Source organism: Athene noctua, chromosome 26 (genome assembly GCF_965140245.1).
Source record: "Athene noctua chromosome 26, bAthNoc1.hap1.1, whole genome shotgun sequence".
NCBI classification, from domain to species: Eukaryota; Metazoa; Chordata; class Aves; order Strigiformes; family Strigidae; genus Athene; species Athene noctua.
In genome coordinates this window covers 3722288-3740660 of record NC_134062.1, presented here as the reverse complement: position 1 = coordinate 3740660, position 18373 = coordinate 3722288, and the positions used below count along the sequence as shown (strand labels likewise).

General features: G+C 54.0%; 1 protein-coding gene across 2 annotated transcripts in view; it reads right to left on the bottom strand.

Moving 5' to 3' along the window:
• The window catches only part of TECTA (tectorin alpha), a 28783-nt gene extending 11348 nt beyond the window's left edge, over positions 1-17435 (bottom strand). For both annotated transcript variants that reach the window (XM_074927216.1, XM_074927217.1), the window contains exons 1-10: positions 17333-17435; positions 15767-15831; positions 12111-12244; positions 10733-11020; positions 7092-7229; positions 6430-6595; positions 3704-4116; positions 2842-3412; positions 1676-2268; positions 608-1181 (exon numbers count right to left, since the gene is read on the bottom strand). In XM_074927216.1, the coding sequence (XP_074783317.1) occupies positions 608-1181; positions 1676-2268; positions 2842-3412; positions 3704-4116; positions 6430-6595; positions 7092-7229; positions 10733-11020; positions 12111-12244; positions 15767-15830 (2941 nt within the window). In that variant the 5' untranslated portion in view covers position 15831; positions 17333-17435. The remainder of the gene's footprint in view (positions 1-607; positions 1182-1675; positions 2269-2841; positions 3413-3703; positions 4117-6429; positions 6596-7091; positions 7230-10732; positions 11021-12110; positions 12245-15766; positions 15832-17332) is intronic.
• Positions 17436-18373: the final 938 nt, after the last annotated feature.

The following is an 18373-nucleotide window of genomic DNA, read 5'->3' as shown; positions in this document are numbered from 1 at the left end:
TGAAATACCGCCCTGAAATCACCTCACTGGGAAATCTGTCTCTGCCGGCACACGCGCCTCTTCGAAACCAAAGCAGTGCCTTACCTTCGGGCTCCTGAAACATCACATCCCTACCGCGATTCCCCTTTCCCTTCCATAAGCTACGTGGGAGAGCGCTTCGTATGCACCCGCCCCCCTCACGGCAGAAAGCTCGACGGGGCACAGCTCTTCCGATGGCAAAGCCAATCTGTGGTTGACCAGTAGGGAAGAGAGTAGGAAAATTGCCCCAAGTTGCCAGTGTTTAGGTACCTCTGGCCCTACCCCTTCGTAAGACTTGGGAAATCTAATGCTGCTGTTGGCACCGTCAGGTCAGGGCCTCCCTTGCAAGCAGCTCTTGTGCTATTGAGTGTCTTCCAGCCCAGGCACAGAGGAGCACCCTGTGAGTAAGGGGTACCCAGCGGAGATGAGGACATAGGGGAAAGAGAGCCCATACTTTCTGGCGTCCCACAAGAAAATCTGCTCTACCTCTGTACACCTGCAAGCTCCTGACAAAAAGACTGCCTGAAGTCAGCAGGGTCTTTGAACACTTCTCCCCATCCTAAGTATTTAAAAGCTTTGGCCAACTCACGGCAAAAACTGTGGCTCCTCCACTGGCCGATGTCCACGTCGGCGTTCTTGCAGGCACTGGCGTAGCGTGCCACTGAGTCGCACAGCTCCGACACGTTGCCCCCGCTCTGGCACAGACGGAAGAGGCACGTCCTGTAGTAGGCCGAGACGTTGACCACGCTGTGGCATTCCAGAAAGGAGCTGTTGGTGGGGTCGTTGATGATGCCGCAGTTGGAGCGGCTCCTGTAGGACTTGAGCAGCTCTGAGTCGTTGTTGCAAGCCTTGAGGAGGTCGCCGCACTCCCCGTTGCAGATCTCATCAAACGTGGTCCAGCTCTCCAGGAAGAGCTCCAGGTTATCCGTGCACTTGCCCTTGGGCAGGCAGAACTCATCGCTGGCGTTGCCGTTGAAGAAGCCGCACAGGCCCCCGGTGCAGTTGAAGTAGGCGGTGGAGAGTCGAATCTCCAGGAGGCCTGAATCATAGTAGCCAATAGCCAGGAGCCCCTCCGACTCCATCATGGTGCCATTGTCACTACGGTAGATTTCCAGGCGGCCGGAAGGGTGGAAATAGGGCAGCTCCACATCATAACCATTCACCTACAAGTAACAAGCAGATTGAGATGCTTCAGGGAGGGCAATACCACTTGGCACGGCTGTTCCTGTCTGCGCTGCAGAGTATGCTAAACTCTTCCCGACATGAACCCACCCTCCAAGGCCCAGAACCTCCTCTGAGTGAGGGCATACAGCTGGTCCTTTGCTTTCTGCCCTGCAAAGGATGTTTTTCCAGGCAAAAAAACAAGTTGTGGGAGACAACTGCAATGTCAGAAGAGTCTCCAGAACTGACTCAGCAAGCCAACAGGAATAACTGCGCTGTGACAACAACTTCACAGGCACCTACAGGGCCTCCACACTGTGACTGCCCATGTGGGCTTTCGCCAAGTGCCACCGTGGTGCCCGAGACCCCGACCTGGGGTAACAGTCCAGGGCCACAGACCCACGAGCCCTTCTCCAAAGGGACAGTGGATCACACCATGAGCCACCGCCTTGTACCCCAGTGCTGGACTGGGCCACCCTGATGGCCAAACCTTTACCTTGACCTCCATCAGGCCGATGCCTCCAATCTTCACCTCTTGGCCAACTGCCTGGATCCGCACGACACGTGGCCCATTGGGAGCAGACCCAGGCTTCTTTTGGCTGATGTCCACCTCAATGAAGTCCGGTCTCTCCGGGCAGGTTTTGAGCAGTGTGTAAGAGTTCTCCAGCGGATAGGGGAAGGTGACGCCATCAAACGTCTGCAGCACCTGGTTCTGCCCCACCAAACACAGGGTCTCCCGCTTGGGGTAGCAGCCCCGGTAGCCGTTCTCAATGGCACAGACCTCTCCTTTGGGACAGGTGGTGTTGAAGCACCTGGCCTCCCCGCCGTCCTCACACTGGCACTCCACGGTACAGTCCGCTGCTGCCCAGAAAGACTCCCCGATGGCGTAGTACCGGCCGTCCACATCGCAGCCACACTTCTGGACAGGGACGCAGCGGTCCGTGCTGAGGACGTGGCCCTCGTTGCATTCGCAGCCCTCAACACATGGGGAGGCACAGGCCAGCGGGGCCGTCAGGTCTGAACACGTGGCAGGGCAGCTGCTGGCACATATCGAGTAGTGGCTGAGCTCCGGGCACTGCACGGCTGTTGCTGTGGGTGCAGAGGGGAGACAAACAACAGGACCACCATGTTATGGCATGCTTTGGGGCCAGTTACCTCTTTCCCATTGACCCACAGCAGAGACAACGCAAGTGACCTGGGAGGCCAACTTGACGGCAGAATTGGCCCCTTCATCTCCCTCCTGTGCCTCCCCAGCCGTTCCTCTCATGCAAGCAAGAGCTTCTCCAAAGCAGCTCCAGAGCCGTGGAGCTGCCCGCAGCTATTTAACGCCTCAAGCAAGGAGGGTGGGTGAGAAGCATGCCACCAGCCAGTCCCTGGTCTGCTTCAGCCTCCCTCTCTCACCACGGCAGCTGACCGTCTGCAGAGCAATGTGGAGCTCCTGCCTCGTGCCCAATTCGTGCCACCCTTTTGCTGGCGCAAGAGTCTGATGCCACGGAGAGGAGGGACTGATCAGCTCTCACCCGACTCCCTCAGCCCCGGGCAACTCCCTCCCCTGGATTTCTGCCCCCTCATTTCACACACTGCTGGACACAGGGCAGAGCCCTGAAATCACTCCCCTTCTCCAGAGGGGATGGCTCCCGGCACGAGCATGTAAAGGCTTACCGCATCCCGTCTGGGCACGCCACTCTCCCACCGAGATGCCCAGGGCCTGGCACACCGTGGCGTACGCCTGGATGGCTTGGCACAGGCCAGTGCCATTATCCCGCGCGCTGCAGAGGTCATAGACGCAGCTGTGGATGAAGGCAGTGGGGTCCACGACGGTGCCGCACTCCCACAGCGGCCCACCACTCTTGTTGATGAAGCCGCAGTACTCGGAGGTGAAATAGAGAGATTCGGTGGCGGCGTCACAGACGCTGCAGTTGTCCAAGCAGCCGAGAGAGCATTTCCTCTCAGGGTGTGGCACTCGCCAGCTGTCACCCAGGTCTGGCACAGACATGGCCAACCTCCCGTCCGAGCGGAGGGTATCGTCCTCGGGGTCTTTGTTGTAATTCCCGCACAGACCGCACGTGGCGTTGATGTACGAGCCCGGAATGGAGATGGAGGCATAGTGTTGTCCATCGTAGGTCACTAGCAGGCCAAAGTCAGTCTCCAGGGCTGTGGACAAGCCGCTTTGGTAGACTTTTATTGCACCCAGCTCAAGGGAGACAGGAAGGGACACCACCAAGTCATCCACCTGCAGGAACAACACCAGGACTGAGCCGGCACGTGAAATAACAGAGCTCTCGTACTGGGAAATGGGCAGGAGCCCTACAGCCTCCCTGTGGAGCCTTAGGGTTAAGGATGTGCACAGAAGGACATCCGTTGGTAAACCACAGGTATTTGCTGCCATGCCCGTCACCCGTGCCCATTCCCCAAGGGATGCACAGGGCCCAGAAGCACTGTCCCACGCTCCCAGGCATACCATCACGGTCCCGCTTCAGATGAACCAACCTGGCAAGCTCTCCACTGCCAGCAGGGCTCTTACCTTTGCTTTCCCAAAGCTGTCCTTGGGGAGGACGATCTTGTGTGAGTAGACCTCCACAAAAATATCCCTCAGCCAGGAGACGGAGGAGCCGCCTCGGTTCTCGTTCTTGGCCTCCACGTTGAAGTAGGGCAGCTGGGAGCCTGGCCAGCACTGCCTGGCGAGGAGGTAGGAGCAGGAACCCTGGAAGTGAAAGAGGAAGCCATCGAAGGTGTGGTAATGTGGATCTCCGAACACCACGCAGGTGCTGCTCTCCACTGGCACGCACTGGAAGAACTTGGTCTTCAGCTCGCATGCTTCAAAGGGGCCACAAGCCATCTCCTGGCAGAGGATCTCGTTGTTGAAGTCCAGGCAGCGGCACTTGGTGGTGCAGTTGGCGTTGTCCCAGAAGATCTCCCCTTGACGGAGAAACTGTCCTAGAAAGACAGAAACCCGCGCTACGTGAGTTCTCTGAACAGAGAGGAACAGGCTCTAACTGCACCGCCTCAGTCCTCAGAGGGAGCTGGCAGCCCTACCATCAAGGCTGCCACCACAGCGTCCTGCCGGGCTTCGCAGCCGCTTTCTCTGCGCAGACTCCGGGTAGGAGCCACCCAGCCAAGCGCTGTGATCACAAGTGTCCCCTCTGAGTCCTCCTGGTGCCACAAGACCATCAGATGGTGTGAGTGCTGTCCTGACTCTGGGGTTGGTGCCACACTGCACAAACTGACTAACCTGAAGGCTATTCCTTCCATTTTGGACACCCACCACCTATATTCTGCTTCAGTATTGCAGGACACAGGAGCCATTTGTGCTATTTTCTCAAAGGGAAAGTCCACTGGTAAAGCTCATGCCTTTTGGAGGCCGCTTCCAGCACTGTCACTGTACTTGCACCATCCTTCAGCTTTGCTGCCATCTCCGCAATTCCTCCATTCACATAACTGTGCTGGTTGAAGAGAGGCTCCACCATCGATGGCCCAGAAACAATTCACTCCCATTCAGAAAGCGCTCGTAGTAGTTATGAAACCAAAGAGCTGTTGATAAGTAATTTCCACACCATACACCAGAGACGATGGGAAATGATGAGTGATCGCACAGCAAGAGACTGAGCAGACTTGTTACACGGCGGTACTATAAAGGGAGGCAGGTTTGTTTGGCGAGACACATGAGAGGCAGAGAGAAGACGGGAGAACAAGGGTGGCAAATACCCGTGAGAGTTTCCCTCTCCTCCATATGGCCATCTTTCACACTTCTCAGGCGCGTGGCTTCTGCCATGCACACTGCCTGAATTTACCTCTCCTAAACTTTTTGTTCTCTTCCCTGCCTCCTACCAAAAAAAAAAAATATCTATTTTCCACTTCCTTGCAACAAACATCTCCTCTTAGCAAGACCCACTTGCAAGGGCTCATGCACTAATGGTCCTTGTGCGGGGGGATTTGGGCAATCGAGTGCCATCGGGCACAGCGGGCCCCCCTCGCCCCCGACATCTTGTGCTGCATCTCCTCTCGTGGAGGGTGACCAGCTGTCCACTGCGAAATGCAAATCCAGAGGCAGGATCTACCCACGCTGCTGCCATCCCCTGCAAAGCCGAGAGTGGCTGTCAGCCCCTTTGCAAAATCCAGCCTTTCTTCCTGAGGTCAGCAGCTGGAAGTTGGCTGGAGTGGTTGGACCCAAAACCTCTGCTGGGGCTGCAAGAGCCTCAGAGTCTCATGAGCCGCCTTTGGTCCTAAACCAGGTCATACAGAAGCCACATGTCTCAGAGCAGCGACATCTCCAGTGCCCATCGGCAAATGCTAGAAAGACTCCCGGAGCACAGTGGACGCTCCTGAGAGTTTTTATTTATCAAATGGTAAGGCAGTAATCTCTCTGCAGCAGAGTCCCTGTGCAGTCACTGCGTGTGTTTATCAATCCCCTTCTATCCCCACGCTGTCGGTGACACACACACTGTAACCGGTGCAGAGGCATGGCATTTGTCCTGCCCAGAAAACCTGCTATTCCTCCTGCAGAAACAAGGGAAATGGGACCACACCATCAGCTTTCCTACTCTGGGGGCAAGAGGAAATTGCTGTCGCCAGGTCTTTCCCGTTGCCACCATCAGCATCACAGAAAAGAATCGAGACGACAGCTTGGTGGCATTCTATTCCTGCAAAACACTTGAGCTCCATCCACCCTTGACTTTGGGTTAGGGTTCTGCTTCTGGGCCACAGAAAAGGAGGCTTACACCATGCTACTGAAATCCCAGGAAGGAAAAAACCCCAGCACTGACGACAGTTTCACTCACTGGTGGTTGAAAGCAACACTGAGAGCAGAGAAGACCCCCAGGTATTTCTTGGGATGTGCCCACGCTGACGTGAATGATATGGTGTAGGGGAGAACTTTGTAGAGTTGGGCTGATGGTTGGACTCGATGATCCCAAGGGTCTTTTCCAACCTGAATGATTCTGGGATTCTGTGTGACAAAGCTCTCTGTCTGCTCTTCAAGGCTTTTACCGCGGGAAGACTGACAATTATTGCTGGAAGTTGGGCAGCAGCTTTGTGGCAGCGTGCAACAACTTGGAGACCTGCACAGGACCCAAACCCTGTTTGAGTGTTCCTGTCCCCGCAGCTGCAGCTCAAGGGGACGCCTCGGCAAAAACACAAATCGCCCAGCAGCCCAGAGCAGTCAGGCACCTCTCCACCAGTGTCCCAACAGTGTTACCTTCCGTTACGCTACACCCCAAAACTTGAAAAAATGCAATGCTGTTTCCCCCTTACCTCTCAGGCTGCAGCCATTGGCTGGATCTATTTCTCTGCCATCTATTTTGAAAGCCCAGCGCCCGGGGATGTTAACGTTAGTTGATTCTTCAATATTGACTATGTCTGGGGTTCTGGAGCCTGGGATGCTGAAGAAGTTGGTGATATTTCCACCATTGAAGCCAGCCTAAACCAGAGAGAGAGCAAATGTCATCACACATCTTTCCTACAGGAAAGCAACGCTGCATTTCTCAGCTCCCCTCAGTAACTTGTGAGTGCATCTTCTTTATTTTCAAAGTCTCTTTTCGGGGGTTTCAGTTTTCAGGTAGTTTGGATGTGAGTGAAAAGCTCCACAGGTACTACAAGCAGTGGGGATGTGTGTGTACTATAGATACGTATGTATGTACACATAGATCTATGGGTGTATGTATTGAGTGGCCGAGATAAAGCGAGGAAACAAGGGAGGGAGACTCCCCCCCTGCGGGGAACCTCGCCCCCCTCGGGCAGATGGACTGGCTGTGGCACCACTGCCAACACCAGGTTTTGGAGTGCTCGTCCCGCTATGCCCAGGCCAGTGCTGGGCACATTGAGGGACCAGGTGGCACGAGCGAGCACGGATATGTTGGGAAAGCTACAGGCAGCCATTCAAGAGCTCAACAGAGATGGGGATATGGGAGCCTCACCTGGGCCATCACCCCACCGAGGCCGGTCAGGGGGTCCCCTCCACTGGCTGTCCCCGTGGTCCAGCTGATCTCGTGGTAGTTAAATATGGCAAAGGATGACACTCCATCTGTGATCAGGACAGCTTGGAAAGTGTTTACCTGTTGAAAACCATGAGCACGTTCACAAGGTGAGACTGCTTTTCTCGCACTTCTTGGCTGCCCTTCTGCCACGTTCACCTCTGGCCGGGGCGAGACGCGGGAGCCTCGCGGCGAAGAGCGGCAGAAGCCGAACGAGACCTGAAATACGTTCGCCCTCGCTGCCACCAACTCCACCGGCTCCCATCCCTGCCTCTCCTCCACCTGGGAGGACGACAAGACTTTCTCCGATCCAGCTTAATGCCAATAGATGGCAGCACGAGAATAAGCTCGCAGGGAAAAAGCAATCGGCAGGATTTGGTTTGTTATGACCTGTTATCTTCCATTACCCTATCTTAGCTTTATTCCTCGCCGCGTTATCTTACCCGGTTCCCTTCCACATTCATATCCTACAATACTGTTAACAGTGGATTACGTCCAACTCAGCCATGTATATTATGAGCTTTGCTTGGCTGCCAAATCTGCTGCTCGTCTTCTTCCTTTCACTTGAAATGACTCTGCATTTCCAGCCCCCCAAACTCCAGATGCATTCAAGCGACTACGAGCTCGGTCCCCAGGCAGGAAGGGAGCGCTCTGCAGCCAGCAAGGGCAGCACAGCCCCGAGCTCTTCCCTTCTACAGTTGTGCAGAAGGACAGAAGCCTCTCCCTTTGAGACATCCCCTCTGTCCATGCAGATCCAGCAGCACAGGTCATCACTGGAACTTACAGTCAATCATTTTTCTCAGCTTTCTGCATTTTTCTGTCCTTCCCCATCCTAGACCGCTCTGTGCCGTGAGGAACTGCTCCTCCTGGCTCTGAGCGAGCAGGATTTTATAAGGGGACAAATCTTGGGCTGCCCCTCTTTTAATTATTCAAGAGCAATACTAAGAGCCCAGCTACCTGGGTGCTGCAAACTGTGAAGGAAACTGTCAGGTGATATGAGAAAGCACCTTGACTGAACCATCTCACACTAGGAAGCGATAGGGCTTACCCTGCCATCCACCCCGAGAGGGCTGAGCTGCTCCGCATTAACAACAGGTCACATCTGCTGCTGAACAAAGAAGGGAAGATGCCAGGGCCGAGGGGTGGGGGTCACTGGCACCACTTTACATTCCCTTACAGCAAACTCGCTAGCTTGGTGCTGAGGGGAGCACAAACGCCTGAAGATTGAGGAGGGGGCCCCAGGGCTGCCCTCACTCCTTGCACGCCACAAGGGATGTCACTTCCAAGGCGTGTTAGGCTCCTGCCATGAGAAATGTTGAAAACGGAGGCGAAGCAGCCTGTACAAGCTGTAAGGGAGAGTGAGAGGTGTGGGCAGAGCTGCCTCACGGCAGCTGCAAACAGCACAATTCACACCGAGGCAAGCAGGAGAGCCAGCTAACGGGAAGCCACCGTTTCCACTCCCGCATCCTCTCCCTGGGACTCTGCCTCCTGCGTCTGGTTTCCTCTTCACCACCTCGGCACACTTGCTCACCTTTGCAAAGTCTTTTCCCACACGACCGTGAGATCAGAAGGCACTAACACCTAAAGGCAATATCACTTTGATTGTGCAACAACAGCTCTTCAACGGAGCAACAAACCCCGCTCTGGGCAGGTTCCTCTTGGAGGGTGACGGGAGCTGAGCTGGTAGCGGGAGGTTGAAGATGTCAGGCCCTCCTTGTTAGCAGCACTTCCATCGGGTGTCAGCGAGAGACAGTAACCGCAGCGTCCCCGAGGCTGCTTTCACAAAATTGTTTTCTGCAGCTTTTCTGCATTGCGATGAATTTCCTGCTTAAGTTGCATCGTGCTATTCCACATGCCAGCCCAGAGCCCTGGCCGCTATTGAACGGGAAGGCTGCTCTATAACAAAATAAATTGCATTGTGTTGCAAATGTAATTCTTCAGGCAATACACGAATCTCTATATTGCTTGCTGTCTGCAAATATATATATATATATGTGGGGTTTTTTATTCTGCAAGCGCTGCCAGGACTGGCAAAAAATATGCATTAAATCTCAAGCCTCTCTAACAAATGGAAAAGAGCTGAACTGTTTGTCAGAGCCAACTCCTCGAGACAGAAGCAGCCAGCTTTTGGCACTGACAGTACACAGGCTAATCTAAAACAACCCTTTCTCCAAACAATAGCAGGGATCCCTTGCTCACTATCTGTGCCTCAAGCTTCTGCATGGGCCCTACCAGCAACGTGTCAGCAGTCCGGCATGGATGTCAGCTGCAGTCACAGCTCATGTATTAACCAGATATTTAAAAGCTGTTCATGCCCTCAAAAACATCACACCGCCGTCCCTATCCTCTGAGATACAACTTGCACATTTAGGGAAACAGAGGTACCAGGGTGGAGTCACTAGCGTGAGTCTCTGGTCAGTCTGGATCGGTCTCCCCTTGCAGGCAGGTCCGTTGTCATCACAAAAATGCTGTCAGCGTTCCCTTTGGTTTTTCCCCTTGCTATTTCAATGTCCACACGGGATTTCAGAGCGGCTGTTCAACCCTTTTCTATGAGATGCCCTGGCTGCTCTCTTGGATTAGTGTTGCAGAGAGAGCGTTTCAGTCTCTGCCACAGAAAATGCCATCACAGTTTGAAACAAAAAGGGATTTTTGCCAAATAAATACAAATTAAAGCTTCCATTTTCTCTTTCCTGTCTCCCACTCCTTGGAGAGTAGATTACTTTCAAAACTTAATTTACTGCAGATTCCTGAGGTAGAGCCTTTTCTGTCAGAGCAGTCCTCCCTCCTCGCAGAGGCAAGGAGCAAATAACCACCTGAGGTTCATTTCCAAGCTGCCGTGGCCTTGCAAGGCAAGCTCAGGGTGCAAAACCAAGCAGACTTGCCTTGAACCCCGGGTAGATGGGAGCGGTGGGGAGGGAAGGGCAAGTTACAACACCCAGTCTCAAGAGGGGGACCAAGAAGAAGGGAGCAGGGAGCAGAGGATAAAGGCTGGCCAGACAGACAGTGAAGGGCTTCCATCCGCCTCCACAGCCTGCTCCTTCCATCACCCCACTGCCACGCACTCTCTTTCCCCTGTGTTAGGCAGCCCCGCTCCCTCTCCCCGAGGCCGAGCGTGGGACCAGTTTAACTTCATCTCCTTTATAAAGGCATTTCTTCCGAGGTGCCTGTAGCCCCCTGCACAAACAGCTCTGTTTTACCACTGCGGAAGCACAGGCGAAGTGAAGGTTGCGTATCGCAGCACAGAGGAAAAACGGAATCTGCATCTAAACAGGAAACAACCGCACTGTGGTCAAGCTGAAAACTCCTAACTGGTGTTGGAGCCTCGTTTAGATGTGCTGCCTACAAACACTGAAGGGGAGATGCTTTCCATGGAGATCTGAGAGCAGAGAGCAAGGCTCATACGGGCTCCCACGGGAGGGAACAAAAGGACTGTGGTGCTCATCTGCCTGAAAGGGAACTGAGGAGCGGGAACACAAAGAGACCCACTCAATTTTATGCACAAAGGCCAGGACAGATATATACATACAGACATACACTCAACCATCAAACCCCACCCGTCAAGAATCACAGCTGATCGCTCTTACCGGAGTCGTGCTGCTTCCTCCGTAGAAAGTGACTTCCTCCCAGGTGACGATGAAGATCCAGATGGCAGAGAAAGAAGACATGTCTTTGAAGTGCTTGCGGATGTCTTTAGAGGCTCTCCTCAGCAGCTCGGGGTCTGTGCTCTCCCTGTAGTAGATCTCCCCCCGGATGCCGTTGTGCACATCTGCCCAGAAGGGCGCGATGAAGGCCCGGCCGTCTGTCAGGGGGAAGGCTTCTGGCGTGAACTGGCTGACGAGCGCGTTGAAGGAAATCACGCCGTTGTTGTTGACCTGCACAGAGACCCGCTTTCATTTGAGCAAGACTTTGTAGGTAGCAGAAAGCTGCTGGTTTGTCAGAAAACATGGGGTAAGCAACTTTTGGCAGAAGGTGGCTTATTAGAATGACAGCCTGACTGCCTAGGCAGAGATTCATCCTACCAAAAGCTGAGTGCAGGAAGCCCCAAGTGGGAAAAAACCCTGAAAAGTCTGAAAAACAGGGATCCTATGGGTCAACGCAGGAGAGGGACCCATCAGAGTGGGGTGGGACCCAGCTCATCTGGGACCCTGCTCTGGGTCCCGGCTTTACCCAGCCTTTGGGCAGCAGCTCTGTAGAGACCCGGTTGTGTGACACACGAGGGCTCCCAGGCAAAAAAGCTAAAGCATCAGCCCTGCTGCCTTTGGCTTGTCCTCTGTGACAGACCCCGGGGCTCCCCAAAAGCAGCGTGACACAGCCAGCCTCCCTGGAGTCTGCTGAAGATGCTCCCCAAAACCACAATTATTTTTGCAAAGCATGGAGAACGAGCGGCCCTGCTGTCCTGGATGCTGAAATCTCCCACCACACAAGGGTTCAAAACCCCACGGGGTTACAGCTTTCCCAGTACCACCCTGTACAAAAATGAGCTGGTCAGGCAGCAGAACAGAGGAGCCTTTGCCTTAGCCCAGCCGGAGGAGCCGGTGTCCCCTCTGCCAGGCGTTTGCTGTGCCATCACCTGGGAACAGCAGCAGCCTGTCCTTGTCTCAGGCACCTACATACGGGTCCAAACCATTGCCCTTTTTTAATGCCTGTGGGTCTCTGTATGTTCTTGTTTCTTGTCATGTAACAGGAATAATGTTCCTCGTGTCAAGGCCTTAGCTTTGCTGTACCATTTAATCACCTACAAAGAAAATTTATTGCCTTTTATAATCCTTCCCCATGAACATTAGCCCATTAAATATACCTTTGACTTTCTTAATCATAAAACCTATCAGTTCATGAAATCTAAGAACTTGTCAGGTAGGTGCTAATAAATCTTCCAATTCCTGATGATGGGGAGAGAGCGTTTAAAATGCAGCTGCTAATGGCAAGGAAAAGAATAAAGAGAAGCTCTGCTTCTCCACTTACATAAATGCTTCTGTACGGGGCTCCAAAAAAGATGAATGGGACAGAGATCTTGATCTCAGGAGAGCTTCCATCATCAACTTTGGGCGTTTTTGTGTCGTTCTGCCAGAAAGGATACAGACTCGCCATGGTGTGAGCTGGAAGGAGAGGGAGAAGTGAGTCCTTATGGCAATGTCAGGACCAGTCCTGGCTTCGGAGAGGCTGCAACGGGGGCCCCAGGGTTGTCTATCCCCAGATGTTGGCCTCCTGTGAGGAGTGAAATAGCTGCCTTGCCCTCACCTCCTTCCCCGGTGCAGATGTGCCAGGGATGCTGAAGGTCTGCTGGCCACCAGCTTGTGCCTCAGCCACGTGAGGCTTTGGGACGGGGCTGAAACTCCACGCTGCGTGCTTGAGGTGGCAGCCTGACAGTGACTAGTCAAACCAGTACTTGGCCACCATGCCATGTTCTGCATCTCGGCTGCTGAGGAGAGCAGCACCAAAACCCAGCATTGGCAGCCAAAAATTGTCTCAAGCCTGGGCAGAGGTGCTTCACAGAATCACAGAATTGTCTAGGTTGGAAAGGACCTTGAAGCTCCTCCAGTCCAACCATGAACCTCACCCTGACTGTTCCCAACTCCCCCAGATCCCTCAGCACTGGCTCAGCCCGACTCTTCAACCCCTCCAGGGATCCCGGGGACTCCCCCCTGCCCTGGGCAGCCCATTCCAACGCCCAACAGCCCCTTCTGCACAGAAATCCTTCCTCAGAGCCAGCCTGACCCTGCCCTGGGCAGCTTGAGGCCATTCCCTCGGGGCCTGGCACTGGGGCCTTGGCTCCAGAGACTCATCCCCCCTCTCTGCCCCCTCCTGGCAGGGAGTTGCAGAGGGCCAGGAGGTCTCCCCTCAGCCTCCTCTTCTCCAGACTGAACCCCCCCAGTTCCCCCAGCCGCTCCCCAGCAGACCTGTGCTCCAGACCCTGCCCCAGCTCCGTTGCCCTTCTCTGGCCACGCTCGAGTCACTCAATGGCCTTTTTGGGGTGAGGGGCCCAAAACTGAACCCACTCATGGAGGGGCGGCCTCCCCAGTGCCGAGCCCAGGGCTCAGAGAGCATCAATCCAGGGGTTATTTAGGGCAGCAGCAAAGCGACCGCAAGATGTGCATAGAACTTGCAGCTGCGCATTTTGCTTTCCATGTGACCGCGATCAAGTCGTAGTGCCTATGTCTTGGCTTCACGCCAGGACAAGGACAACAGGTCCGTCCCGCCCCGCTGCAGGACGGGCAGGACTTGCTGTTTCAGGTGGTGAGGTGGCTCAGGTGCCTGGGGACCGAAGAGCTCCCCCAGCAATCCCCAGAGCCAGGCTGCTGGCAGCGGCCACCTTCCTCCTCCCTGCAGGGCAGCGCAGCCCCGGGTGTCACAGACCTGCCAGAGCCCCACTGCTCCTGGTGCTGAGTTACAGCCCAAAGTGTCACGGCTGTTTCAACATTTCCCTGGCAAAATCAGGTTTCGTGCTAAAAGGCCCTGCCGGTGAACATAACAGTCTCTCCTACAAATATTTGAGAAAACGGTTTTGACGTGTTTCAATACAAGCCTGCCGCTTTCTACCAGGCTAAATCCATCAGCTTCAGTTGCAGGCCGGCACTTCTGGCCCTAGGGACTTCATGTTCTTTCCCGTTCCAGCCCCTGCCAGATCTCTGCTGTCATCTCGTGCTCTGTTTCTTCCACTTACCTAGTGGTGTGGCTCCTCGCAGAGCAGAGGGGGATTTTGCTGGGTTTTCCTCCCACTCCTCTCCTCTTTGATGTAGAAAAGCGGCGCCCTGTCCTCACGACATTCAACCTTGGCCGACATGAGTCACTGGGCTCTGAACAATCCCAGCTCTGTTCGCCTGGATTCAGGCCATGCTTTTATTTCCTAGGCCCTACCTGGCGCTGTGCAGAGCCCTCCAGCTGAGGGCAGCTTGTTCTGTGCCCCGCCGTTCCGGATGCAGGAGGGGCTTTCGCTGCTGCCTGAGCTGGGGGATGCTCTCTCCTAACCCCCCTGAGGATGCTCCCTGCTCAGAACTGCCTCAGAGTAGGGAGACTTGCCACCCGACCTGTCTTCACAGGCTCAACTGGTCCAAATTTCCTTGGGAATATGGAGACAAGGGAAAGCCTGGCCAAACCCGCTGGCACCCTGACTGCCTAAGACACACGTGTGTGGCCCGAGCGGGAGGCAGCGTGTGACGGTGCCTGAGCCACCAGCCTGGTTTCACAGATATATCCAAAGGGCTGCAGCAAAACTCCTCTGGCTGCCAGGTAGTAGAACAAGTCGTTTCACAGCTGTTACGCACCTGACAAGTTATTACAGCTGAGGCATAGCTACAAAGACACGGATTATACTTCTTTTTTAAACAGGAAACTCAGCAAAAACCTCTCGATGGCAGCTTCTTTAGCACTACTAGTGCCACACTAGCACACCTTTGCATGCATCACCTCGTCCAGCCAAGCAGCCCAGCAAGCCCCACTGATCAGGGTTTTAGCCCCAGTGGCACCTCCCAGGGGTGAACGGGTGGCCTCATGTCCTACAGGAGGAAAAAGAGCCACAGCTTTTGCCTGAGCTGTCCTCAGCCTGACGGCAACTCAGCAGCTGGCCAGGGAAACAACTTCCAGATTTCCCAGTTCCCCAGCTCTAGGTTCCCTTCCTCGAGGTCCTCAAGCTGGCCACACATCCAGCACCAGCCATGCGGTGCACATCTGCCATGTTACCAGACCACAGAGCCTTTCCCTTCCCATACCAGCTCTGCTTGCCCTTCTTCAAGTTGAAACACGACAAAGATGAATTACTCCAAGGGACTTGTGAGCTGCTCCTGTGCTTTTCAACATTATAAATAAACCACAGCTCGGAAGGGGTCCCTGACTGCGGGCTGGTCTCACCTCCTGTCCAAATCCAGGCTGACCCCATGGTCAGAGCAGGTTGCTTGAGGCCTCATCCAGCCCAGACGTGACCACCACCTCTTCATAAAACAAAACACACCACAAGAAATGGGGTGTGAGCACAGGGAGAGGCTTCCTGCTGCAGGCTGGGCCTTCCTCCCTGGGCGCCCCATGGGAACCTCACCGCCCGCAAACCATGAGGTTTTGCTATTGCTCACCCCATTTGCCCTTTACTGGACGTAGGTTGGTCAGCCTGCTCCGCAGTCCTAACATCAGAAATCTGTCAAACTCCTATTTCACAGTGACCGGCCAGACCCTCACAACCTCTGGAACGCCCCACGTGCGCACATGCAGCCCTGTACATGATCTATACACACATATGTAAAACCTCACCGAGCTCAACACCTTCCGTGGCCTGTACCTCCTGCCGGCTTTGCCAGCTTCTCATTCAACGTAAACTATTGTCACTTGACTGCTCACAGTGAAGCGAGGGCCATTTCACAGGCTGCTGATCCATCTCCCGCAGCACAAGCTGTCACTCGTGCAAGATCGGCACACGAAGGCGCACCCATCTCCCCGCTCAGTGCTCACCCTTCAAACCGGTGGTTCCTCCCTCCCCACGGGAAACACTAAGTTCACCCTGGTTCTTGTCCCCGCTCCACCAAGGGGCTGGGTGTGTTTTCCAGGCCCTGCGTGTTTCTGGGCTCCCTGGGCGCAGACGCTGCTCCAAGGTGAACAGCTGAGGAGCGACGGCTTCCCCGTGAGATACTCACCTCGCTGCCGCGCAGTTATCACCAAAAGAGCCACCCAGGGTCCGAGAAACGATCTCTTGTTCATCCTACAGGAAGGAAAGAAACCCAGACATGCATCACAGCGGTAGGAAACCGCATCCTCGAGCAAACCCCGGGTGACACCGAGCGCTGCCGCTTCCTGAAGCCGCCCGAGTGCTGCCGACACGTTTCAGAGATGGAGGTCCCTCACCCGCCACGCAGCCCCGAAGTGCCTCCTCCACTAAGTGCTGTAATAAGACTTCCCTGGTGCTAACGGCAAATCGCCCTGCGGGTATTGCCAGAGGAAGCCCACAGCCATACAGAGGAGCTGCCGCTAATTTCATGCAGCGTTTGGAAGTCGCAAACAGCCCCAGCTCTCCGTGGGCCATCTATTCTCCCGACAGTTCAAAAGCAATTCCTCCCTGATCTGCTTAGCGCCAGGGTGGAGGCTTCTGCCTGATTTCAAGGGGAACAGCTTCCCGCTGCTTGGGACGCAGAGCTGGGGCGGGCTCTCATAGTTCAGGGCCTTCAGCCACCTATTTGGCTAATCCTTCATGCTGGCTGCTAAGACAACCATCACCGAACGTCTTTGACCAGTGTGGAAGAAGCACAAACATTTGCACAGCTGGGCGACTCCTTGCTGTACGGGAATCAGTGACGGGGAGGGAAGGAGATACGGGGCTGGAAAAATGAGAGCAAAACCCTGTGCCAGCTTTAATTCCTTCTATCCCTAATGCAATTTGTTATTCGTTATTAATCCAATAGAAAATATCACTAAGACACCTGCTTTGATTTCTTCGCCTGTCGCTTCCGTTCGTTACACGCAGCACAGCTCACCTAGAGCTCCCAGGAAGGTGTCGTGGGCTCCCAGCACGCCTGTGCCCGCCAGAAAAGTACGTGACCAGCTTCAGACTCAAACTACCTACTCATTATGTACAGCCCGAGTTTCACTACCGGCCTCTCCACCTTCTCAGCTTTATACATCCCATCCCTTCACTTGCATGGACACACAGGACACGCAACCCAGCATCTCTCTGTGTTCTCCCTATAGATCTCTGTCTAAGCAGGTAGGGTTCAACAGATCCCACTCCTAAGTTTACCCTCATACATATAACACTTGGAGCACAGAACTACAACAGGGAACACGCCATCATCTGTCCCACATTGACTCCCATTACTGAGAGCTCAGAAAGTGTGAAATACAGGGAAAAAAAAGTTCCTCCCTGCCTCACTGCTCCTCAGCGTGCCGGTCACATCAACGCTGGGCACAGCAACATGTTCTGCGTTGAGAAAAATTCATTCCACCAAGGAAAAGTTTTACCACATTCCCTGTCTGGAAAGACGAAAGGAGGAGGACAGAATTTTATATAGATCGTAAATCTGAGTCACTGTGGATTCATTAGCAGAGAGCAGGCAGACAATGACGAGCAGAGACTGTGACAGTCCAAGAACAAGAGCGAGACCGGCACCGCTTGGGAAACATGACAGACAATAAAGAAAATGTTACTTAACATATCACATTCAAAAATACAAATTTTTAGGTAGGGAAAAAAAAAAAAAATTACCAACCTGTTTTGTAGATTAGAGGAGCAATCGGGTCTGAAATTTTAGACCAGTCTTGGTAGACCAGGGAGAAATCCTATGTCAATGGAGAATGCATGCCGGTCCTCCTTTGCCAATTCTTGCTGATGACTGAAACGATGTCTCAGTCCCCTCGCTCTCGCAATTGAAAAGTCCGTTTTCTTCAATGCTGTTCCAGGGCTGGAGGAGTGTTGAGTTGCAATCGCAACTGTTGCCTCTATTGATAACCACCAAACTAATCTGGAGATCAGATTCTGGCCTGGAGAGGGAGAGAAGCCTCTTTCTTCCCCAAAAGCTCACCCCCTTCAGGTGGATTCAGATGGAAATGTCAGCGAGCCGGAGCTGGGCTCGCGGCTGTGCTGCTCAGCATCGCTTTTCGCTGAAGGAAGGAAAAAAACAAACCCTCAGAAGAATTGAGCCCCTTCCTCCTTTGTGTCGGTGGAAAAAAAAGCCCATCTATATAATGTTACAGGATTAGCATTAAACAGTGCTAGGCTTAAAGCTCCGTTCAAAGGCAGGGCCCCAAAGTTTCAATGGAGTTACTTTTCCATCCAAGTCTTGCTTTATTTTCTGTAACACAACTTCTGGTTTTACAGGTGGAAAGAGGAAAAATTTACCCAGTGCAGCGTGCTCTCTCTACCTTCGCCGGAGAGTGTGTCAGTGCTTGTTCCTGCTTCTGCCCTCTCTGAAGGGACTGACGGGCATCTTTACTGAATCTGCTGGGGAGTTTCAGTGCTGTGAGCATTATTAGTGTTTTCACTCGTACAACCTGCAGTTTCCACAGGGATTTTCCCTGCCTCTGGTGCCTGGGATGCATGGCACACCTGCAGGTGCCTGCGTCTGAAGTTCACTGCTGAAGTCCTCTCTTGGTGCTCTCCCTCTTCTCTCGCAGGCGCCCACAGCCCAACCTTTTCTCTAATTCCATCTCCCCTGCCCTCTGCCTCTAAGGACAGCATCTCTCTGCAAGTCCAGGGGTTTTGCTAGATACACAACCAGCTGGAGGGCCAAAACCCCCGGCTGTGGGCGTAG